The sequence below is a fragment of the Gopherus flavomarginatus genome, chromosome 5 (assembly GCF_025201925.1).
Source record: "Gopherus flavomarginatus isolate rGopFla2 chromosome 5, rGopFla2.mat.asm, whole genome shotgun sequence".
NCBI classification, from domain to species: Eukaryota; Metazoa; Chordata; order Testudines; family Testudinidae; genus Gopherus; species Gopherus flavomarginatus.
Window position 1 is genome coordinate 116,364,271 of NC_066621.1, and position 26,168 is coordinate 116,390,438.

Genomic DNA, 26,168 nt, shown 5'->3' on the forward strand with positions numbered 1-26,168 from the left:
TGTTCTAGAAATGCCTCATCCACCTCCTCCTCTGGATTTGGCAGGTTATCACTCCTGCCATAAGGTCACTCCTTCCTTCACCACTCTGCTTCACCCCACCTTTGTCTTCATCCAGAGACTTTCAACTGGCCTCTCACCTCCTTCTGGACCTCAGAACAAGTTGTATACATTCTTGATGTATAATGCAACACCACCTCCTTTTTATCCTGCCTATCCTTCCTGAACAAGCTGTACTCCTCTATATCAATATTCCAGCAATGAGATTTATCCCATCAAAATTTAGTGGAGCAAGTTAAGTCATAATTTAGGTTATGTGTTAATACTTCAAGTTCTTCCTGTTTATTCCCCATACTCCTTGTGTTTATATATAGACGTGTAAGGTTTCCGCACTGTTCTCTCTTTTTTTGCTCCTGTGACCTATTGTACTTTTCCATTTCCTCCCAACACCTAGCCTTCTGTTAAGGTCACCTTTATTTATACCTACGTGTAGGCTTTTGTCACTTGCCCCCTTTGAGCCAGGTTAAAGCCCTCTGCACTAGGTTGGCAGATCAGTGTCTAAAAATGCTCTTCCCCTTTTTGGTTAGGTGGATCCCTTCTCTTCCCAACAGTCATCCTTCCTGGAACATCATCCCATGATCAAGGAAGCCAAAGCCCTCCCATTGCTATCATCTGTGCAGCCATGCATTCATCTTCAGGACGTGTCCCTCTGTCTGGGCCTTTACTCAATACCAGGAGGATGGTTGAGACCACTACCTGCACCCCCAACTCCTTCACCATTGCTCCCAGAGCTCTGTAGTCACTGCTGGTCTGCTCAGGGTTATACGTGGCAGTATCATTAGTGCCCATGTGGATGAGCAGCATAGAGTAGTGTATAAGCAGAGAGAAATGGATGAGCCTTGACAACTTTTCTGTGACTTCACAGATGTGGGCTCTGGGCAGGCAGTGTATCTCACAGGACATCAGATCAGCAAATGGATGCCTCTGTCCCCCTAAGAAAGGAGTCCCTGACCACCCCTACCCTACATTGTCTTTTCTTAGGTGCAGTGGGTGTGACCCTCCCAGTCTTGGGAGCATGTGGCTCCTGTTCCTTGGCCATTGAGGTCTGTTCCTCCCTTCCTACTGCCAGTACAGCATATTGGTTGTTGACCTTGATGGACGAGGGACTTGGGTGTGGGGTAGAGCACTTTCTGCTGCCCAGAGCAGCCAGCAGCCAGTCTCCTCCCTGCAGAGCAGCCAATTCTGCTTCTTCCTCTGGTGCCGCTATATTCTTCTCTAGTTGGCTAGCACCCTCCATGCCAGACTTCTTTATATGTGTCCTGTCAATGGAGTCCTCATTCTCTCAGACGTTACTTAAATGAACCAGCTCCTCCTGAAATTCGTACCTGCTTTCTGATAGACTCCACCAACAGACATCTCTCACAAGGGGTGATTCACCAATTTTTGTCGGCTGGCGCATGCAGATTCCCAGCAAGTCAAGGCCAGGACCTTGGTAGAAGCCCTCAAGGTCAGGGTGCCCCTTTGGCCAGGGCCCCTGGAGGTGCAGGCAGAGAAAGAGCTACTAGAAGTGGTTTCTTCCCATTGTGGATTCTACCTGCCTTTTGGTCTTGTGTTGGATCTAATGGTATTTACCAAGTTTCTTGTAGACTTTTGCAGTCCTTGGATAGGAAGAGGTCCCCATTTACCTTTTCCTAGTCTAGACTAGTGCTAATTGGAAATATATCAAGGGAGATATCCAGTATTGCCATGTGTCATGTGTTGATAAATTGGGATGAGAGCCAACTACAACAAGCTCAGTATATTCTCCTTTTGGGAACTGTGACACAATCCATCACAGAGTATTTTTCTCCCAGGAGAGAGAACCCAGGCTTCAAGAAGTAGCTCTGTCAGCCATCATCCTTCCCTCCTCATTGTTGCAAGCCCTAACGGATGTTTTCAGTGAAATGCTGTGATGGTCCTTTCCTAGTTATGAGTTGGTAGGGTAGCATCACCTAGTGGTTGGGGCTTAGGCCCATGACTTGTAGTTGGGTTGTTAGTACAGGAGCCCAGGCCCTCCCACTCCATGAGGCTCTGACCCAGGGTCGTTTGAGGACTATCAGTGCTCTGACAGCCAGGGGCTGCTTAAGGCTGCCCTCCATGGGCCATTTCCTATCATTCCCTATCCCCCCGTGATTGTCCTAAAGTTGCCATCTTAGTCTAGGAGGCATGAAGGATGTCCACTGACCATAAGGCATCTTCTGGTGGCTGAGTGTAGGTGGGGTAGCTCTCCTCCTTTCTCAGGTGCCAACTGCCTTCTTCTGCAGTATGGCCCACCCTCCTGGGCCATGTCAGTCCTAAGGCTTTCCCCTGCAGGGGGCAGTCCAAACAAAATAAAGGGGAATTAACAAAACTCAGTCCATATGAAAAGAAGAGGGGAGTGCTTCCCTCTCAGGCTGTCTGTAGCAGGCTCTTCCTTCCCTCAGGGAGGGACCTTTGGGCAGTTGTTGTGGGGAGAGATGCTGCCTTTCCCTCAGCACTCCTCTGTTAGAGCTTTTGGTAGCAAGTCTGCTCTCTTCCCTGGTCTGCCACCAAATGAGCAGCTCCCCTGCCATTTTTATTCCTTCTCCAGTTGGAGCATTTCCTACAGGTGTGGCAGGGTGGGGCTGGCTGAGCCCAGAGCAGTTCCTTAACCCCTGGTTGCCCAGTGTGTTGTTTTGTATACCCTGTCACAGATGGTCTCCTGTCAACATTCTTCAGTGGTCAAAGCATCATGAGACCCTTTCAGACCTTCCTTTCATTACTCTCATTATCCACTGGGTTTCACTCCTCAACAGTAGAAATTCTGCTGATAGTTGTCCTGTCGTTTTAATGCACAAGACCTTGCAGATTTACCAGTGCCCATCCAATAGTGGGACCTGCTCAGCTAGTCGTGGCTTCTGACACCAGGCTATAGGACCTTATTCAGAGGACAAGACTTAAAGAAAACTCAGCAACAATTGGCTAGTATTAGGAGCAATCCACTGTACCCTTCAAGCTGTATTACCTTCTCTCTCTTACAGCGGGATTCTGTGCATGACTGGCAATTCCTGAACCATGGCCTATGTTAGCAAGCAGAGACAATCCAAATCATCTTCCTTGTAGAAGGAAGCGCTCTTCTGATATCTTGGGCAGAAAGGAATATTCAATTTCTATGCACTTGGCACATAAGAAGAAAATTAACTCTCTAGAAGACTGGCTGAGCTAGTTTCTGATCAATAAGAATAAGATTTTGTCATGGAGGTCACAGATTCCATGACTTTCAGAGACCTCTGTGACATTTTCTTCAGCTTCAGCCCAGGGTGGCATGAGCCTCTTGGCTCTGGAGCCACCGGGGGTGCTGGAGGCTCCAGAGCTATCATTCCTACTCCCTCAGCCCCACCTGTTGTTTTTAGTAAAAATCACAGACAGGCCACAGGCTTCCATGAATTTTTGTGTATTACCCATGATCTGTCTCTGAGTTTTACTAAAAATAACTGTGACAAAATCTTAATCTTACTGGTAGACCAGGCAGAGCAGGCTCTATATCCAGGGGTCTTTCTTCATTTGACCAAGTCCCTAAGGATGTCATTGCTGGATTTATTTTATAGATTCAACAGAATATACTCAGGTTCTTCTCCAGCAGGAGATACCTGGAGACAGTAGACATAGATGCTCTCTCCCAGATGTGACCCAATATTCACTTACATGTTTTTTTTCCTCCAAAATTTCTAATTTCCAGGCTATTTTGGAAAATCAAGAGGGACAGATAATTCTAATCATCCGTTAGTAGCCAAGGTTGTCAAATCTCTTCAGTATAGCAACCAATATCCCTTCCCTCTGAGAGAGTCATTTCTCCCACAGACTGATCTACCTGCTGGATCCAAGGAAACTAAAATTAGCGGCTTGGCTTTTGAGACATGTTTGAAAAAGGGGTACTCTATCAGTTTGATCAAACCTTTGCTGGTCTCTAGTCTGCCAACATGGCATATTCCCGAGTATGCCCAAGGTTTCCTCCACTCATGTAAATTGAAAGGAGTTTCTCTGTCTCTTGTATCCGTTGGCTATCCTAGAGTTCCCACATGATGGTGTAAATGTGGATTTGTCAACATGTACTGTGCAATTTTAAGTACATAAGAATGGCCATACTGGATCAGACCAAAGGTCCATCTAGTTCAGTATCCTTTCTTCTGAAGTAGCTGCTGCATCCAGAATCCTTCAGTCAGCAGGCAAGAAGAGAATTTCCAGACATCAAAAGATGCTTATAGTTGCAACATTTACAAGCCTGCCAAAAGTACACAGGGCTCAAGCATGGGGTCTCAAGCTGGATCTGAATGCTCTCGCAGAACCTCTCTTTAAGCATTGAAGAGAAGAATCTCTCTTTAAGAAAAAACAAGTTGATAACTTCTAGCGATCATGTCAGCAAGAAGGATTTCTGTCCTGGGAACCTAGTCGGTGCAATCCAGTTACTGCACCTCTTGGGCCAATTAAGTGGTCCTCAGGATAGTCTCATGCCTACGATCAACTCACTATTGAGAGCACTTTCTCCTCTCTCTGCCCAAATCCACGCGTCCTTTAGAATTGAAATGACATTTTCTGGATATTTATAGAGTCCTCAACATATATATCCAGCGCACAAAGTTCTTTTGGAAATCCTCAGACCTGACCTGTTCTTTACTAACCATCATATAGAGGCAAGACAGTCTCTAAGGGTTCCATTTCCAGGAGGATTCAATGGACAATCTTAGAAGCCTACTGAGAAGGTCACTCCATATCAGTCTGCTAGAGCTCACTGTTTGAGTGATGACAACATCATGAAGGGAAAGGTACATTTACTTATGAGGAAATGCGTAAAGCAGCAACATGGTCTTTTGTGTAAATTTACTGGATTCTACAAATGAGAATGCCATGCTTCAGTGAACGTGGCTTTCGGATCTGACCCACCTGGGAATATATAGTTGTAACTCACAGAAAATATTAGAATGCAGTTTTGTTGTTTTCAGCAAGAAACAACCTTTTCATTGGCTCTGTAGTAACAAATGTTTGTCCCAGACTCCTGTAGTGTTACCTTATCTGACTTGTTTGTGATTATCACTCTTAGCTATAGACGTCATCTATAACTGGTGGGCTCTTCAGGATGATGGTCCTTCCCTCTTCTTGTTTCTGGTTCTCCCACTACCTGCATGGTGCAGGTAGTAATCATTGCGATGATTTATGGACCTTCCTACTCAAATAATTTTTTTTAGATAACATTGATATATTTTCCCATTCTCATGTCCTTGCCAATAAATCTGCGTACACAGAACTGCATGCTGACTCCAATGTGATAGTGCTTCCAGGACGGACCATAGCCAACACTGGGTTTTACACCAAGACATCAATGCTCTTCCTGTCAAATTTAATTAAAGGTACTTCTCCACGGTGCTGGATTCCTTGCACCTGCACCATATGCTATTAATCAGCGAAGTAAAGTTTGTGATTACTAACACAAATTCAAAGCTAGCAGATAATGCAGGAGAGTTGCATCGAATTTTATTGTAGCTGAGTAAGAACCAACACCTTCCCCCTTACTTCTCATCAACGATTAAACAGACTCTGTTTGTTTGCTTTTCTGGTCACAGTGGTGGTGCTGGAGAGTAGCTGCTTAATAAGTAGTTGAACGCATATCTTTGGTCTCCACATCAGGACGTAATATGGAGAAGAGATTTGTTGCTGTTGAGAGGTAATAAGAAACGCAGATCCCACTAACCGTAACTGAAATTGTCCATTTTATCCAGCAGATGGCATTGAAAATGCACCCCCACTACTCTTTCTTCTTACAGCTAAGCAGTGCCTTAACTCTTGCAGGCCACATTTTCCTGTTTCTTTGGTGCATGGTTGCAGATCGCTTCTTAATGCAGACAGGGATTTTAGAGCGTCCCCGCCTAGTGTGGAAGGTAAAAGCTGGCACCTGCGTAGATTAATGAGCAAGGAATGTAACACTGGCTTACTGTGTCTGACTGGCAAAATCTCTGCTTTCTGGATTTCATAACATTTCTTTAAAAGCCATAAATCCTAGATATACCCAGCACTTGGACAGCCCTGTTAACAAGCCTCTGTTTCCTGGCATTACATTGTCTGTCTATCTACCTGTCTAAGGTATTTCTTAGTTGCTGATCATCATGGTATTTATGTGCCATGTGGGCAAATAAGCAGTGATTTGGATGCTGAGCTTTCACTAAGAGAGCATAATTTAAACTCTCTTCCTTGTGAGTGGTGACACAGTGGTCACCAGCTCAGACCTTGTGTTATGCTCCTAGAAATGGCTGCAGCTTTCTCCAGGCAGTAGCAACGGATGCATTTGCAGATTGAGTGAATGTGAGTCATATGTGGAAGGGGGATGTTAGGTTGTTTAAGATGAATGCCACTTCCTCTAATTAAAACATAAGGACAGTGATCTATGTCAAATGATAGCCAGTCATGGCTGAAAATAAAGGATTCTTATACTTCCCCATTCAGGGAATCTCCAGTTCTGCTGCATTTTCCTCTCCTCTTTATGAAATCTCCTCTAATTACCTGGAAGTACATTGCTGAATATACAGGAGTAATATAAACATTGAGCTAATGAAATCATTGAACATAAATAAAAGCTGAAGTATCTTATTGTTCCCAAGCAGCTTGATTCAGGTAAGCTGTGGAAAGGGTCCTTAGATTCCCTTCTAAACCCTCACTGCTGCTATGTAGCCTGCAAGAAATAAGTTAAATTTAAATTAAAAAGTATTCTGTATCCCTCCGCTGGTTCCCTCTTCTCTTATCACATCAAACATAAGCTACTTGTCTTCATTTTGAGGCCTTTCACGTCTATCCCTCACCCTCCCTGTCATCTCTCTTCACTATCAAGAGGTTGACTCCTACCTCCAGTTGACCCATGATGCCAGCCTCCATCACCCACCTGCTAAATTTTCAGATAGGCAGCTTCATGCTTTCTCCTATGCTGCCTCTTGTGTTGGGACTCGCTCCCTGTGAACATCCCCAAAGCTATCTCATTATCCTCCTTCAAATCTCCCCTTTGTGTGATGCCTACAAAAGACGTAACAGTCGTTAGGCCGCTGGTGTGCTGATACTACTGCCTACCGTGCTGACCAGTGTTGTTTCATTGTTCCCTGGTACTCCCTTGTCAGTTTGTCTGCATCCATCTGTTGTAAGCTCTTTGGGTTAGGGACTGTCTTTTTGTTCTGTGTTTGTACAGTGCTTATTGTAGTTCGGGCCTGGTCCAACACAAGGGGCCTAGGCTCTGTGGTACTGCAGGTAATGTGTCGGTAGGTGTGCCGGGATAGCTAGCCCACAATATTTAGTTGAAGGCTTTTCTCTAAGATAAGTGTTTTTCTTGTTTTTCTATTTGGATTTTGTCTGGCCATTAGTCTCCCTCTGCCATGGCAGATGGGGCAAGAGATCAGGATTTGGGATTCCTTGTCCTGACAAATGATCTCTGTTGAGTGGTCTTCATGGCGGATGCTTTGAGGACTCAGGTTCCTTTGACTGGCCTTCCTGCAATAGCTATGCTGATACAGAGGGTGCCAGAAGACTCTTCAGACTCTTTGCCTAAGTCCTTGGAATGACTGGGAAAAGATCCCAATCATTTGTGTGTCTGAGCCCAATATTAAAAAATAATAATACTTAGCTATTTCATGGTGCTTTTCTTCTGTCAGTCTCAAACTGCTTTACAGAGCTTCCGCTATATATATCCTCACTGGGGAAACTCAGGCATCGAGAAGGGAAGTTACTTACATAAGGTTACATGGCAGGTCATTGATGCCCAGTCCACTAGATCACACTGCCTCCATAGCCATAGGAGTTCGTGCATCCATCAAAATAAGTCTTCAGATTCTTTCTCTCTAGTAGAGCGGTCAGATTCTCCAAAAGTTTATAGAGCTGTTTGTATTCTCCTACTCCCAAGAATCGGGTGTGGCGGTGGATAGTTTAGGGCTTGTCCACATGGTGGGGTAATGTGCACTATGGAGTGTGATTTCTGAAGAGCACTAATGTGTTGTGCACTAATTGGTCCATGTAGACCCTGCTGGTGTGCACCTGCTGGTGTGCACTAGAGTTCCCTAACACGCTTTATCATAGTACTATTTCAAATAGCAATATGTTAAAGCATATTATGGACCTTTTAGTGTGCGCCATCGTTGTCTACACAGACCACTTAGTGTGCTTGAGAAATCACATCCCCATACTGTGCACTGCTGCACTATGTAGACAAGCCCTTAGTTCACACAAAATATAAAGGAACATCTGAATATGCCCTGCTCTCAGATGGGTCCTTTCAGAGAACCCTTGACACAAGCAAACAACCCAGGTGGGAAGCTGACTGATGAAGGAAGTTAGGTTTCCTGCTCTTAGAAGGAATATAGGTCAAAACACTTAGGAGCAGCAATACCCAAAGAGTAGCAACACTTCGGCTGAGGTTGAATTGGATGCTCCCACCTGAAGCCCTGATTTCAGTTTTGGTTTTGAGACCATTATGTACTTTTGGGACTGAAATATTACATGGTTGATGATAGCACAGAAGGGATTTATTTTTTTAGTTCAAATACATCCAGGCTATGACCAAATGCTGCTATTTCTTCCTACCCAGCATATTGAAAAGTGGAACCTTTCTTTCTGTTCCAGCAGTTAAAACACTTGTTCGTATCTTCAGTTTCCCATCCTGGTTATTGGTTATCTCCAGTCTTTCTGATACCATGTTGCCGCCTCCTCTCAATCACAACAGTTTAGGTGACATTCCACACCCATCAATACAACCATGTAATTCTCCTCTTTTGAATACCTTAACTGGCTCTTTGCTCACCTTACTCAGTGTAAATGTCTTATCCTTGCCTTTGAGGTCCCATAAAACTCTGTCTCCATGGAAGGTGATCATGACTAAGTGATGGGTTTGGTACTAAAACCTGAACAGAATAGAATCTAAAGAGAGCTTGTCTCTTTATCATGCCTCCTTTTACTTCACTGCTATTGCTAATCTTGACCCCATCGTAGCATGTCAGACCCTTACCCTCTCCTCATTCATATCTTTTCAAAAGACTCACTATTTCTGCAAATCCCACAAACACCCGCATTGAGTGTCCTTCTAATGCCAACATGATAGATAAAGAGAGGAGGAAAAAGAGGCCTGATCTGTGCCTACAAATTAGGTTTACCTAGCTGCATTGCTCAGGGATGTTAATTTTTCTGAGTGACGTACTCTAGCTGACCTAAGCTCCAGTGTAGATACCACTAATCAGCTGAAGAATTCTTCCTTTGACCTAGACACTGCCTCTCGGGGAGGTCACTACATTGACAGAAAACCCCATCTCTTCACTCTAGCAAATGTCTACGTTCCAGTACTCCTTCGGCGCAATTGTAGCATCTGTACTGTAGAAGTACCTTAAGTTAGTTCTCTCTTCTGGTCCTCCTGCTTTTTGTTTTATGGATTATTAGGTCTTTGAGGCAGGAACTTTCTTTAATGTTTTGTCTCTCGTACAGCTCCGAGAACACTGTTGGGCCCCTTACCAGCAAGTAGTAAATAATATCTTCTGCTGTCATTATTTAGAGTTATGTATGAAAATGTTCTTTACAAAAAAATTTATAGTGCATTGATAATCAAGCAAAGCTATTAATTAAACTTCAAATTGACATGGACTTTCTTCCTCAAGGAAGACTCATTTTGATAAGTTTGGCAACATCAGATTTTGAAATAACTGTGATGATATGAGCTGAGATGGGGAGAAGGTGTCTAGAAAGGGGTGCCACAAGGATGTGTGTAAAGGGTATTCTTATTAAATAAGCTGGACTGGCAGCAATATCTCTGTTAACATTGCCTAATATTATGCTTGTGGGTTTTTTGTGGTTTTTTTTTTTTTGAATAAGAAGTTGAAATGTGGCATGAAGAGTGTCCTCAAATCAGACTCCTTGAAAAATGTGTCCAGATTTGGCAGTTGTTAGCCACAAAAAATCAGCATTTGTGCAAACAGAGTTTTTACAATTGGTAAATGCTCTGGCAGTGTTCCAGCTCCTGCTGCACTGCCCGGCTTTCCATGTACCCCTAAGCCGTGGTGAGCCTGCTGGAATGTTTCAGAATACCCACATGACTCTGTAGCTCCCTGCAGGACACAGGGAGAATGATGACTCTTCCTCCACTCTAAATAAATTCCCTGTGGCCTGAAGTAGGCACCAGGCTGGGAGACAGGAAACCGTGATCGGAGTCCCACTCTTCCTCAGATTGGCCTTAATTCTCGGCATTTTGCAACCATTTTTATTGGCCTCACAACCATTCACCAGAAGGAAAGCAAGTATGATTCTCCCCATTTTACAGATAGGATTACTCAGGTTGCACAAGGTCACTTCTGGAAGAGTCTTTAGCATGTAGTAATTTCTCAAGATGGTATTTAAAAGTGCATTTTTCATTCCTAGACGATCTGTTGCTTATAAATCAGGAGACTTCTGTATGAGGAGAGTTTGAAAAGGTGGGGATTGGTTAGTTTTGAGAGGGGACATGATACAGGTATATAAAATAAAGACCAGTGCAGAGCAGATCAGTTGAGAGTACCTACAGACTCTTTCTCAGCCCTAAAAAGAAGGGAGATTCAGTGAAACAGAAAAGCAATCAGGCTAAAACTGATAAAAGCAGGTTTTTTTTACATTGTGCATTGTTAACCTGTAGTACTTACTGCCACAGTATCATGGAGGCAAGAATTTAGCAGGATTCAAAAAAGGTTCAGACACAATCATGGATAATAACATACATAGTTATATTAGAATTAAGTATTTTTAGGAGGGATATAAAACCTCATGCTGCAGAGTGTCAACTAACCATTCCTGAGGGATGAGAGCATCTTTCTCTGTGGGAAGGTTTTTTCATAATTGTTCACTATGGAGTTTCTTGCATCTTTCTCTGAAGCTTCTGGTACTAGCTACTGACAAAGACAGGATACCAGACTAGCTGGATCACTGATCTGATCCGGTCTATCAGTTCCTATGTTCCATCATGTTCTTGCTACTGCAAGCATGGCAAATTCTCATATAATATGAAATCACATTTCTGTAACGTGGAGTATCAGTCTTTTCTAGGGATTGCCTTAGATTCTGTTGATAGGATTTGGTACACAAAATTTTACTTTGTGATATAGGATGTAAATTCAGCTCAGGTTTTTGAGTAACATCTCCAGGGAGCACACTATTATTAAACCTTTTCCAGGGTGTCCCCAGTGGCAGCTCTATAGAGCAGGTGGCTTGTATGGCACATGCACATAGGGAGTCAGGAGCCTGTGTCTTATCAGAGCATATAATCTAAAAATCGTTCAGTCTGTTTTTCTCTCCGGGGGAGAGGACAACTACACTAGACTCTTATGCTAAAAACTAATTATTAACCTGCAGTGAACGTTATTCAACACAAATCCCAGCAGAAAAGGGCTGGGTGACGGATGTTTCCGGGTAGTAGGCCAAGCTGTCATTTGGCTTTTCAACAGATAGTCTCTGTGTTGCCTCAGATATTTCTATGCTTAGCTTCTGGTTTACCTGAATAAATTGAGTGTTCTTAAAGCACAAAAGAAATGTGTACAGTTTCCATAGACTCATGAGGATGTGAAAGGACCTGTAGGGGGACCGTGAGTTTCTTCTTCTCCCTCTAGTGGTGCACCTGGTGCAGGGACTCTTGTGGGGAGTGGCTAGGCTTTAAAAGTGGAAAAAATAGAGAACCGTTGGAGATGAACTGAGGAAGTGTCAATGAGGGTTTGGGATGGGGATGAAGAAGGTTGGGGTGAGGGATTAGGAAGTAGCATTGAACAGAGCAGCCCAGGTGTAGCACCCAGGGTGGAGTTTGGAGTAACAGGAGGGGGAGTCTGAAGTTAATTTAAAAAGAGAATTCTGACCTTAAATTTGTGCAAAATTTCTTGGTATTTTCATTCCATTTATTCCTTTTTCCTTTATTAACCCTCTCTTTCCTCCTATTGTTTTTCACATCTTTCTCTACATTGTCCCTTTCTCATTCGAGTCTCTCAGACCCATAGGTCTGTCTGGAGCTACTTCTCTGCGACACTTTTCTTCTTCCCCTCCAAGTGGTGGGTGCAATGGATTGGGTGACATGAGCCAACTGAGACAAGGGCCAGAGGAGGCAGCTATATCTGTCCTCCATAGTGGGCAGGTGAAATGGACAGTAGCTTGAGCAGCAGACTTATGGAACAAGTGAGACATGAGGGAAGAGACTGTGAGGGAGCAGGAGAGACCGAGAAGAAGCAAAGCCAACAGGGAGTACCCCTCCGTCTGAGTGTCTGGCAGATCAAAGGGCTGGAGCTCTACCAGGATTCTGAAGTGGGGTGGTAGGGGCAGTTAGCAATTATGGTCAATTTCCAGGGTTCAGGAAGCTAGAGGGGTGGGGTCTGGAAAGGGAGGTGTCAACTTATCAGCTGAGAGCTACAGAGAGGCAGGCTCTCAGCAGAGGCTCCACCCCCTAGCATTCCCCAGCCAATTAGATATTACCTCTCTGCTGATAACCTGCCACTCAGTAGCTCTGAGCCATTATGGTGAGACTTTCCTTTGCAGTCCCCATCTCCAGTTTCTCCAAGCCTGGAAATTGACTATCTTTTGTAAACCTGACCTGGAGTCTGGGACCAGCCGTGGAAACTGGGAAGTGTCCTGTAGATCTTAAGACACTGCATGGTTCTAGTGCTCATTCCTGTTGTATTCTCTCTTCCTCCTTATATTTCTCAATTCTGTACTCCTGGCTTTTCTTCAGTTAGTGTCAGCATTTCTCCTTTCCCCTCATTCTCTTTAAGCATGCTATCTTTGGCTTCTCTCTTCTCTGCTATATCCCTGGGCCACATTCATCCATTCCTCACAGTTCAGCTATTGTCTCTACTTTGAGCAGGGCTCAAATTTGACAGAGTCAGTAACTCAGCACTTTTTTATGGCTGACATATTGTTCTGCAGAATCTCTCCCCCCCACCGGGTAAAAGCTAAGTTGCTAATCCTTGGGAGAAAACTTTGTAAATGTGAAGTCAGTATAGACAGATGCAGTGTTGTCTGCCTGAATCTACAGAGGCCCTGAAGCAGCACCTCAGAGAAGTGCAACAATGGGATACATTCACTTTTACCAAAGCATGGTAACTTGCATTAATCTTCAGTGACCTATACTCGAGTTACTTCTCTTAAGTTACCCTAGTTTGAGAGAGGGTAGTCACACAGTGAAATAACACTGGAGCTGCTGTGTTCATACTGATGGCACTAAGACTTCTGGGAACATGTCCCAGGGTTCTTTGCCACTGAAGTAAGCTGAGCCACTCTCACTGAATTGTGAGAGAACTGTCTGTCCTTTTTGGACAGATGGTGAAATTCTGGGAAGGTATTGGGCAATTATCATCACTGGAGTGACACTTAGGCCTGGGCTACATTAGCCGGGGGGGGAGGTTCAAACTAAGATATGCAACTTCAGCTATACTATTTGTGTAGCTGAAGTCGAAGTTTCTTAGTTTGACTTCCCTGGCCATCTTCATGGCAGCGAGTCGACCACCACAGCTCCCCCGTCGACTCCATTTACTCTTCCTGCCGAGGTGGAGTACAGGCATCGATTCAGGGATTGATTTATTGCGTCTAGCCAAGACACAATAAATCGATCCCCAATACATTGAACACTATCCACCAATCCAGTGGGTAGTATAGACTTATCCTTAGCCTCTGTCCATGCTGCAGGAGTAGTTGTGTTAGCAGCTAATGAATTGTGCTAACTCATGCTGTAGCCTATATCCCATTATGGGTCAGCCAACTCCAGTTAAAAGCACCACCACACTTGAGTTAAGGGGTCCTGTGTGTGGACAGGACTTGAATTAATATACTAGCTAAGACAAGTCCAAAGAAAAGAGGGGGAGGCCCATAGATCTGTGCAGTCTACTGTGAATAAAATCTGAGTTTGGTGTCATAAACTAATGGTGATTGGCAGACACCAGTCCTCTTTCCCTCCCTCAAGCCCACCTCCTCGCAATTTGACCTGTGAAGTCAGAAGGCCAGAGTGGAGAAGTAGAACCCAAAGCGTATCTGAGCCTCCATCCTCTCCCAACCCAGGGAATCCACCTCACAGGGATCCATGGGGCATCCGCAACCCCAAACTAGCTAACCTATCTTTCATCCTACTCATCCACACAGGGCTGGCTTTATGAATGGCGGGGCCCAATTCAAATACCCGGCGGCAGTCCGGGGCTTCGGTGGCACTTCGGTAGCAGGGGGGTCCGCTCCGGGTCTTCCGCGGCACCAAAGGCCCCCCCGCCGCTGAAATGCCGCCAAAGCCCTGGAGCAGACACCCACCCCCCGCTGCCGAAATGCCACCAAAGACCCGGAGCAGACACACACACACATGCACCCTCCCCACCGGGTGAGTATAAAATAAAAAAAATTAAAAAGACGCCTAAGGCGCAGGGCCCTATCAGGCACAGGCGTGGGGCCCAATTCCGGAAAATTGGGGGAATCATCTTAAAGTTGACCCTTCATCCAGAGCAGTGGGGATATGATCTGCTTTTGTAATGGGTGTGGGCCACGTGCTTTCTCCCCTGCCTCTAATTGTTGCTGTTCATCCCTCTGCCAGAGGCTGTCTGCAGACTCAGGCTGACGTCGTTGCATCGGTTATACTCACATCATGTTTTTAAGATTTCCTTTTATGGAAGAGATGATTTTGATGTCATCATATGTGTCTGGGAGTCGGGCCCTAGGCATGTATCTGTTGTGGGTATGCCTTAATTTGGCTTACTCATGAGTATACCTGAACTCATTTAGGGAAAACGCGCACACACACACACGCGTATGTACGCACACACTCACTCACTCTTCAAGTCCTGATTTTTTTACTCCTAATCTACCACTTCCTCTGTTCATTTGTATCCTTGACTGTATCTCCAACAGAGTTCAGATGTTATGGGAGCCATGTGAGTTCCCTAAATAGATGTGTCTGTTCCCAGGTGTCTAGCACCAATTTGGATTCAGTGTGGCAAAATTGTTTATCTTTCCTCCTCAGACCTCCTTCAAAATTGTAACGTTTCTTCAGTTCAGGGAGGCTAATGACACATGAGCAGGAAGGATCATGGAGGACAGGGAAAGCGAGGCTGGCAACCGAGAGACCATGAGGAAGGGAAATGGGAAGAAGGTGGAGCTAACAGCCAGTCAGCAAAGAGGAAAGAAATCCATAGTTCATAGTAAAGAAGGAAGACTCTTCCAACATCAGTGGTGTCCAGCTGGTTGTAAAGCTGCTGTTCTTCCTCCTCCAGCTGAGGTGGTGGTCTGCAGCTTGGGTCCTTGTGCTCCTGCCCTATTACAGTTCCATAGTTCCTGACTCTTGCTAGGGGGAAATCCCTGGCCCTCGCCCTGGGATACTGGATATGAATCAGGTGCTGGTACTTTTGCATGTAGAATATTGCTTGGAAAACACTAATTAGAGCACAGTTCAAATTGCAGTAGCCCAGTTAGGATTTTTTGTACTGTATCAGTGTTTTACTAATTGGGAAAGGGACCTTCTGTTTCTTTCCGGTTTAAAGCAAATAGTACAGTTCACTGATAAGAATCAACTCTTCTTTTCCCGAACAGGTCTTTATCTTTGCTAATTCGTTATGGCTTCTGGGATTACACTTATCTCCTCCACTGAAAATTGTTGTTCCAACAAGGGTTCTTGAGGATTAGACTGTATGTTAAGGAAAAATCTAACATCTGGATATTTTTTTTTAAATGGACTAAGAGGTCATTAATTTATATATGTATATATTTCTTTTAAAATAATGCTTTGCATGTATATACAGTCTGCCTTCTGAGGACCTCAACACTTTACAGACATTAACTTCACATTGCACCTGTAATGTAGGAAATATTATACAACTGTTAAATTTCAAGTTACAGTTCTAAAAAATAGGTGAACACATGACTTTGGGGAAATAAATTTAGACTATTGAAGCATTCCCTTCCTTCACCCAGGCTCCTCTTCTCACAGTCCTTGTCAACAGAATTTAAATTAAACAATTCAAACCCATCTACTAACTCATCTTTCATTAGTAAATATAAACGTCAAGCTATTACACATCCTACTCAAGGGAGTCGTCTCAGCCATTCAGAGGGCAAGGATGCTGTATAGTTCCTGACCCATAACCATAAAGAGTTTTTTCCTTTAACGCATTCCCCTGCACTCTGATTGTGGGTGTCCTGACTTGCATAACCATACAGTTTGTATCCCTGTATTCTGGCTGTCGGACAGCCATTATTAGCCAGTTAGAGTCTAGAGATTTATATAATCACTACACAATATTTTTCAGTTACTGTACTGTGAATATGTAATACTCTCTACCCTGACAACTTTAATCCCTTTGCTCTCACTGGCTCCTGTGCTCAGAATTATCCAAGGCCTGGCTAGCCTCAGGTTGGACTTTGAAGAGCTGTTACTTTGAGAGAGCCGTTCCTCACCACCAGCCAGTAGACACCTACTACCACACCCTACCTCACACAAGCTAGGAGCCCTCTCCAACATTACACATCAGCTAGGGTAGAACCCCTTTACCCAATCTCCCATGTGCACTCACCAGCTTCCTCCAGGGAATGCTTGCTCACCTCAAAAACCAAAAACCTTTCCCCTGCAACTATGCACTCTCTCAGCCCACTACCAGTGTGGACCCACTCAACCATCCCACAGCCAGAGGCCTCAGTACAATCTGTTTGCTCTCACTGCTTCCACCAAAGGTTGTTAGGTAGGGAAGCCACCATTTAGAGGAGCTTCCATGAGGTGCTGGAATGGGGGAAGCATGCTAGGTCAATTATTACTGGGCCCAGCTGTTGAGGGTGGATGCATTGGTGAATTGGGGTGTGTGTGGAAAGATTGATAGGTTTTGTGGGGGACTGTGGAACAGATGGATATTTTGCACAAGAGGGGTGAGAGTGAAGAAGGTACTTTCCTCAGGGAATGTTTTGTCACAAACTGAGGTGGAAAAACATTGAGAGATACCCTTGTTAAAATGTTGGAAGCACATCACTGCCCTAAAGGTCAGGGGTGAGACACATCTATTGGAGAAAGCCTGTCCATCCTTGTAACTAGTCTGAAGATAACTCAAGGCGCTTAGGCCCACTGAGATCAGTCTAGCACAGGGGTCGGCAATCTTTCAGAAGTGCTGGGCCGAGTCTTCATTTATTCACTCTAATGTAAGGTTTCATGCGCCAATTATACATGTTAACATTTTTAGAAGCTCTCTTTCTCTAAGTCTAGAATATATAACCAAACGATTGTTGTATGTAAAGTAAATAAGGTTTTAAAAATGTTTAAGAATCTTCATTTAAAATTAAATTAAAATGCAGAGTCCCCCCGGATCGGTGGCCAGGAACTGGGCAGTGTGAGTGCCACTGGAAATCTGCTTGCGTCCCGCCTTTGGCACACATGCCATAGGTTGCCTACCCCTGGTCTAGCACTTCTCACAAGCACTTAGGGGAAGAAAAATCCTCACCTTTCATGCTGAAATGGGTTTAATACTAGTTTAATATCAGATGTATGTATTGAGTTTCTGTTTCTTCATTTTTAAAAGTGATTTGAACATCATTTTTCTGTATTTAATTAGCTTCATGATTCAAATCTTTGTCTCAGGTCTTGATTTTTTAGGGGGCTGGGGGGTATGTGAAATTTTTCTGTGTATTTGACCTTGGCTTTACTCCAGAATAAATATTTTAAGATGTTGGTTGTGTATTTTGTGTCTTCAGTCAGAGACTAGGGGCAGACATAACCAGCACTGAGAGAAGTGAACTGTATAAACCACAATTAGAATTGTAGAGCACAGGTGTTTGAAGATCTTATACAGTTGCCAAGCTATTTGTTTCTCAAATGAGGGGGGCTTGGGGAGTGTATTTTGGAGAATAAACAGAGCAGAAGGGCTTTCTTTTGGCTGGAAAAAAATTTTTTTTTAATCCTAGTTTAAATTCTTCCGGACTAGATACATTTGATACCTGTATGGAGCCACAATAATGAACAATTTTAAGTCATTTTCTAGTCTGTCTGGCCACTGAATTGACATCCTGTTTCAATGAGGAATTACCATTTAAGAATAACTCTCTCTAGCAGAGAAGCTTTCCTTTGAATGTAGAACTGGATTTTACAGTTTAACAACTGAATGCCAGGCTTTGGAACAAGACCACCTGTAATGATATTAAAACAACATCGTTGTTAGTGTCAGGATTAAGGGTAAGTGCTACTCTGGATGTATGAGGATTTCTGTAGGGAGATAGACATCTTAAATCTGCTAGTCATATACAAAGTGTTACTGGTATGAAAAAAATAGTGATGTGAATAACACCAGCTCACAGCACAACACATTTGATGATATATCTAGAGCCTCAGTATTCACTGTATTTTGCAATTTAATGCACAGGATTTATATTTTTTCAGTCCTGCATTTCTGTATGCTCCACTGTGTCAGATCTGTATTCTTGGGACGTAAGGTTCCATTAAAAAAATAAATAATAATCATAGGCCTCTCGTTCTTCCCCCCCATACACTCATTTTCTATAATATGGTAATGATATCACCGTAGCAGTAATTACGGGTCATCTTCATTTCTTTCATCTCTGCTGGTTTTGATGGCTTCATTCCTTTGACGAAGAAGATTTGGCTCTGGGTGCTGTGATTATTTTGTTAAGCATTATTCGAATAGACAGGAGTGAGAGAAATTAATCAATCCAAATGCAATTAGCATCATGTTTAACCCAGTGATGGACGTCTCAAGGTGAAACAGCCAGGGGAGTTTCAGACATTATTATTCAATCCAGTGGCTCTTATCTAAATTATAATCAAGAGAGGTTTTTATTGGCTTCACGGAGAGGAGATGTAACTCTTTCCCTGCTCAGAGGGTCAAGGGGATCAGGCCTTCACCCTCATGGGATGCTGACTGCTGCCAGCTCCTGAAGTGGAGGTGCTGTAGGAGTTTCATCTTACTATTTAGGTCACTTGAAACAAAATAGCTATATGCTCCTCATGTTCTTGACATGGAACTAGATCTTAGTGGCTCTCTGGGCCTGGCTGGGACATCACTGCCACTTACTGCGGGTTTATACCTGGTCTGGCATTGGCTGTCTGTATGTAAGCCAGCGGTGTCCAAATTCTTATACATTTGAAGTTCCTTGAGCATTCATCTCTGCAGCTTGATGTGAGTCTGGAATCTAGAAATGTGCTTTTGAGTAGGCAGAGTAGGGAGAGGAGCCAGTGGAGAAATGGAAAGAATGTAAACACTTGGCAGTCAGTCCACAGAGAGAAATTATTTGTACAAGTCCCTTTGTGAGGAAATCACAAGGAGATTGTAAGGGAGGCTAAATGTGTTGAGTTAAATTATTATATGTGGTATTTGGTCACCTCCAGTAATTGCCCACCATCAGCTGAAGCTCTCCCGTAACCAACTAGGAGCAGTCACTTGCACCCAACTTGACCCAGGGAGTCAAGTCTGCAGCACCTCATGACCCCTTGTTTTTAAAACAAGTTATAGGTGCAACAGTCCCTGTATGGACAGTCTTGATCCATCACTCTCAGATCATTTATCAGTCACAATGTAGTGTTCATATGGACAGAACCAGAAGGAAGGATGTCACAGTGGGGTTTCGTGCTTTAAGAAAAGACTGAAAGTCCTGACTCATAGCCTCTTATTCTGATTCTCTTCTGACTTGTTGCTTAGTATGTGTTTATAAGTCACTTCCCTTCTCTGAGGCTCAGTTACTCCCTCTGTAAAATGGGAATGAAAGTAGTTGGCCTCCTAGGGAATCTTGATTAAATTGTTTGCAGCGTGCTCTAAGATCCAAGAATAAAAGGTGCTATAAGAATAGAAAATATTGCTTCATACAGATGCTCCTTCTGGCAGCTACTCAATCCTCGGTCACCTTCCCTCAAAAGCAATTAATGACTGGGTAGATACTCAGTGTCCAGAGATGGTTTCTTAAGCACAAGTTGAACTTAAGCATATTTCAGGTAGTCTTGTCTCCTGTCCTCTGCGAAGGAGATGGGGATGGCATCTGCTAACCACTGTTCTTCAGAGATAACTCCTCCAGTTATTTACTGGTCTGGGTCTGCTTCATGGGTCCACACACACCAGGACACTGAGGTTTTTATTTAGCAGCCATATCAGAGAGAGATTGGGTCAGCAGAGCAGTCAGGGTTCTTTTTATGAAGTGTGAAGGATGGGATGGAGCAGGCCAAGTTCCTAACATCTACCAGGTGTTCATGGGACTGGTAGAATCTGGTCATTCTGCTTATAAGTATGTCTGGTAGGAGAGGAGCTAAGACCACCTGGGAAGTAAGAGGGTACAGGACTCTCCTCTTGCATTATCAGAGTTTTTGAAGCAGGGTGACTGACCTCTCTTGCCCTGCTAACTGTGTCCCGTAGACCTTGGCTGATACAAGCCATTCTGTTGTGTCTTTTTAGGGTTAGAGTAGTAATTTTAATCTTCACATAGTTTACTGTTTTAGTTTGTGTTTTTGTAAATAGGTTGCATCTGGGTTTTCTATCTGTATCTCCTGGGGCTGATTATCATACAAATGCCTCTGTACACCTTAGTACTGCCCCGTAGTGTCCCCCAAATGTGCTAATAATGGAGTCCAGACAAAAGATTAAACTTTGCCATTGACTTTCACAAGCTAAGGGTATGTCTACACTATGAAATTAGGTCGATTTTATAGAAGTCGATCTTTAGAAAGCGATTTTATACAGTCGATTGTATATGTCTCCACTAAGCGAATTAAATCGGCTAGAATCGACTCATGGAGCATTGCATTGTGGGCAGCTATCCCACAGTCCCCGCAATCTCGGCTGCCCATTGGAATTCTGGGTTAAGCTTCCAATGCCTGATGGTGCAAAAACATTGTCGTGGGTGGTTTGGGGTACATGTTGTTAATCTCCCCTTCCTCCTTCCCTCCCTCCCTCCCTCTGTGAAAGCAATGGCAGACAATCATTTTGCGCCTTTTTTACTGGGTTACCCTTGCAGATGCCGTAGCATGGCAAGCATGGAGCCTGCTCAGCTCACTGCTGCTGTTGTGAGCATAGTAAACACCTTGTGCATTATCCTGCAACATGTGCAGAACCTGGTTAGGAGCCACCAGCACAAGGACGATTGTGAGGAGGACATGGACACAGATGTTCCTGAAAGCACAGGACATCATAGCGGCAGTGGGGCAAGTTGATTCAGTGGAATGCCGATTCTGGGCCTGGCGAACAAGCACAGACTAGCGGGACCGCATAGTGTTGCAGGTATGGGATGATTCCCAGTGGCTGTGAAACTTTCACATGCATAAGACCACTTTCCTGGAACTTTGTGAGTTGCTTTCCCCCTCCATGAAGCACAGGAATACCAAGATGAGAGCTGCCCTGACAGTTGAGAAGCGAGTGGCAATAGCCCTGTGGAAGCTTGCAATGCCTTACTGCTACCAGTCAGTCTGGAATCAATTTGGAGTGGACAAATCTACTGTGGGGGCTGCTGTGATCCAAGTAACCAAGGCAATCACTAACCTTCTGCTGGCAAGGGTAGTGACTCTGGGAAATGTGCAGGTCATAGAGGATGGCATTACTGCAATGGGGTTCCCTAACTGTTGTGGGGCAATAGACGGAACACATATCTCTATCTTGGCACCAGACCACCTTGCCAACCAGTACATAAACCGCGAGGGGTACTTCTCAATGGTGCTGCAAGCACTGGTAGATTACAAGGGACATTTCACCGACATCAACGTGGGATGGCCGGGAAAGGTGCATGATGCTCGCATCTTTAGGAGCTCCGGGCTGCTTGAACAGCTGCAAGAAAGGACTTACTTCCCAGACCAGAAAATTACTGTTGAGGATGTTGAAATGCCAATAGTTATCCTTGGAGACCCAGCCTACTCCTTACTTCTGTGGCTCATGAAGCCATACACAGGCAGCCTGGACAGTAGTAAGGAGCAGTTCAACTATAGGCTGAGCAAGTGTAGAACAGTGGTAAAATGTGCCTTTGGACGTTTAAAAGCTCATTGGCACTGTTTGCTGACTAGGTTAGACCTCAACGCAACCAATATTCCCATTGTTATTGCAGCTGGCTGTGTGCTCCATAATATCTGTGAGAGTAAGGGGGAGACGTTTATGGCGGGGTGGAAAGTTGAGGCAAATCACCTTATGGCCAATTTTGAGCAGCCAGACACCAGGGCGATTAGAAGAGTACAGCTAGGTGCACTGCACATCAGAGAGGCTTTGAAAACGAGTTTCATGACTGGCCAGACTATGGTGTGACAGTTGTGTGTGTTTCTCCTGGATGCTAACCCGTCCCCTTTGTTGATTTTAATTCCCTGTAAGCCAACTACCCTTCCCCCTTCGATCACAGCTGGCAAAGGAAATAAAGTCACTACTGTTTTGAAACCATGAATTCTTTATTAATTAAAAAAAAAGTGAGATAAGTGACAACATAGCCCGGGAGGGTTGGGAGAGGAGGAAAGGACAAGGCCACATTGCTTATTGTAGCCACACTACAAATCAAAACTGTTTGAATGACAGCCTTCTGTTGCTTGGGCCATCCTCTGGAGTGGCGTGGCTGGGTGCCCAGAGCTCCCCCCTCCCTATGTTCTTGGGTGTCTGGGTGAGGAGGATATGGAACTTGGGGAGGAGGACAGTTGGTTATACCGTAGATGCAGCGGTGGTCTATGCTCTTGTTGCCTTTCTTGCAGCTACACCAAATGACTGAGCATGTCCGTTTGCTCCCCCTTTAGCCTCAGCATCGCCTCGTGTCTCTTCTCATCGCAATCACTGCATGCTTTCCTGGCCTCTGTCCCTGTATGCCGCCATGCATTCAGCTGTGCCCTATCAGTGCGGGAGGACTGCATGACCTCGAAAACATGTCATCGCGAGTGCGGGTTTTTTTGCTTTCTAATCTGCGATAACCTCTGAGATGGAGATGATAGAGGGAGCATATAAACATATGCATCTGCGGTGAGATAAAAAGGGAGTGTAGAATTTAAGATATATTTCTGAGAACAAAAGGGAGACTCACTCACAGTGAATCAAGCAATTCACAGCAGACAGCACGTGTGCTTTAGGTGTAAGGTCGCATTTTGCCTTTTATATTGAGCGCCTGCCGGTATGGTGACACGTCACACACGGCTGGGCAACAGAATTTGATTTCCAGGCAGCCATGGTAAGCCAAAGGGTACGCAGGGTTGGCTTCTTCTGCCTTCATAACATGTGGGAATGATTTCAAACTGCAGCACCCTCCTTTCCCATAGGAAGCAATGCCAGTTGGGTTTGGCATTTAAAAGGAGAGGCTGCAGTTTAGAGGTGGATATGCAGCACACCCCTCCCCCAATCCACCGTGTGGCTATTCTCTGGGATGATCCCTTCACCCCTCCCCACACCACGTGGCTATTCTCTGGGATGATCCCTTTTAGCCCAGCACAAACAGCCCAGCATGAACGGGGTCCTTTTACTGTTCCCTTACAAAAATTCTCCTATTTCAGCTAGGTGACCATGAATGATATCATTCTCCTGAGGCTAACACAGAAAGATACAGCCCGAAAGTTGCTTGAGTGCACCCAAACCCAGGACCATTCACTGCCATGCTTTGTGCTGCAATGATTTCAGACTACCGCGGAGGACGAAATAAGGCAGCCCTCCCGAGAAACCTTCTGCAAAGGCTTTCAGAGTACCTCCAGGAGAGCTTCATGGAGGTGTCCCTGAAGGATTCCCGCTCCATCCCAGACATGTTAACAGGCTTTTCCAGTAGCTATACTGGCCGTGAATGCATCCTAAGTCTTCAGGGCAAATCAAATATTAAACACAATTGCTTTAAAACCCTGTAGTGTAATGACAAATGTGTGCTCACCAGAGGTGCATTCTCCACCTTCAAGGTCCAGGAACCCACCTTGGGAGGGAATTGGCTTCGGGGTGATGAAAAGGTCCTGGCTGTCTGCTGCACATTCTCCTCCTCCTCCTCCTCTTCCTTATCCACAAAATCCTCCTCCCAGTTGCATAAGATTCCCCCCTTGCAGGTGTCCACGGACAGTGGTGGGGTAAAGGTAGGGTCCCCCCCTAGAATGCCACGCAGCTGGTCATAGAAGCAGCATGTGTGGGGTTCTGACCTGGAGCGACCATTTGCATCCTTTGTCTTTTGGTAGGCTTGCCTGAGCTCCTTAATTTTCATGCGGCACTGCTGTGTCCCTGTTGTAGCCTCTCTCCACCATGCCTTGTGCGATTTTGGCGTATATATTAGCATTTCTTCTTTTTGATCAGAGTTTGGCCTGCACAGATTCTTCTCCCCAAACAGCAATCAGGTCCAGTGTCTCCTGTTCAGTCCATGCTGGAGCTCATTTGCGATTCTGGGACTGCATGGTCACCTGTGCTGCTGAGTTCGCCACTCTGACCAAACAGGAAATGAAATTCAAAATTTCCTGGGGCTTTTCCTGTGTACCTGGCTAGTGCATCAGAGTTGAAAGCGCTGTCAAGAGCGGTCACATTGGAGCACTCTGGGATAGCTCTGGAGGCCAATACCGTCGAATTGCATCTGCAGTACCCCATATTCGACCCATCAAGGTCGATTTTAGTGCTACTCCCCTCACCAGGGAGGAGTACAGCAGTTGATTTTAAGAGCCCTTTAGGTCAACGGAACAGGGTTGGTTGTGTAGACGCATTGCATATAAAATCGACCTAACATGGCTAAATTTGGCCTAACCTAATAGGGTAGACCAGGGCTAAGGCAAGTAAAAATCTTATCCATTACTCAGGAGTGAGCTCTCCCAGGGCCCTCCATGTGTTAAACCAAGAATGTGTTTGTGTCTTCCTGCCCTAATGCTGTCTGTTCAGTCCAAGAGAAGTCTCCTTATTACAACGGACCTTCTTGGCTAATAAGATAAAAAACACCTCCTGCTGCTCGTCTCTCTCTCTCTCCAAGGTAGGCATCTCCCAGCCTTGGACAGTTCCCCTGGCCATTCTTCATATTCATAGTCAAGGGAAAGTACTTTGGTTTTGCCATCCCTGTAGTGATGTAGTAGTTCTACAATCAAGCACCATGTCTTTTATTAGTTTCCTGGTGTTGGCTGGTAATCTGATCAAAGCACAATAATTTAACTGGAAAACTGGCTACAAGATGAGCGCTTGGAAAAAAAAAAGACGTTAGGAAATGGGGAATGTTTTAAAAGCAATCAACAGAATACTGTGGGGGAAGATGATGTGAAATGAATTAGATCAGGGCAACATGTATGAGAAACCAACCAGCAATGGGATGAGGAAGGAGGGATCATAAAATATTTAAATATGTGGCAGAATTAGAATATGTGAATGTGTGATGTGATCTAAAGAAAAACTATTCTAGAAATAATTCAGAAATATTTTTTAAAAACTTAATTTGGGCTTTTTAAAATCTGTAAGGCCAAATTCTTTAATTACCAGAAGTCCAACTGTACAGGACTCAAAGGAAGAGGAAAACTACAACAGTTAAATGTTTTAAACCTTTAAAATTTGTCTAAAATAGCCTTTTTTTACCAAAAAAAAACAAAAAAAAAAGAAAGAAAAAAAAGGCAAATATTCAAAGTCCGATATCTCAGGATCTTTCAGGTCTAAAACCAATTTCTATGTTCCTCATTGGGAAGGTGAGAAAATCTCCCCTTTCGCAGGGGAGAAAGTCAGTTTCCAAACCTGAAAAGTAGCAAAATATTTGAATTTAACTCTGTTACTGGTCCAGGGCTGAGCCTGTCCTATATTTTAGTCCAGTGTAATTTTGAGAAGTGAGTTTGTGGGAGAAAGGAGGAAATGTTTTTGTCAGGTTGATTGCATTTTTAAATGGCTGCAATTTGAAGCTGTTCATAGGCTTGGAATGCTAGAATAAGTCCCAGAAGAGATGGATTAGTGAGCAGAGGGCAGGTGTAATGGCCAAAGGTTCGTGATATATGCAGTTTGTCACATTATTCTGTTGCAAAGATATCCCCACATGCATTGTTTATGTGTAATCGTGTGTGTGTATATTTGTGTATGGGTATAATAGAGTGGGATGTGTGTGTGTATGTATATCATTTTGGGATCCTTCTGGGTGAAAGTTGCTTATATAAGTGTAAGTCACTGTTTTCATTACTGGTTTTACCGCAGTAATCCTCCATTATTTCCTGGCTATTCAGGCCTTATGACACAGTTTGTATTATGTTGTCATATGCATGAGAAGGCTGTTTATGA

At 44.3% G+C, this 26,168-nt stretch overlaps 1 protein-coding gene across 3 annotated transcripts in view; it reads left to right on the top strand.

The window, feature by feature from the left end:
* The window catches only part of LIN52 (lin-52 DREAM MuvB core complex component), a 72,401-nt gene that overhangs the window by 38,594 nt on the left and 7,639 nt on the right, over positions 1-26,168 (top strand). The window contains exon 6 of one of the 3 annotated variants that reach the window (XM_050955776.1): positions 22,721-22,859. The exons of the other annotated variants lie outside the window; for them this stretch is intronic. Coding sequence (XP_050811733.1) covers positions 22,721-22,836 — 116 coding nt within the window. The 3' untranslated portion in view covers positions 22,837-22,859. Of the gene's footprint in view, positions 1-22,720; positions 22,860-26,168 lie in introns of those variants that run through there. 3 annotated transcript variants of the gene reach the window in all.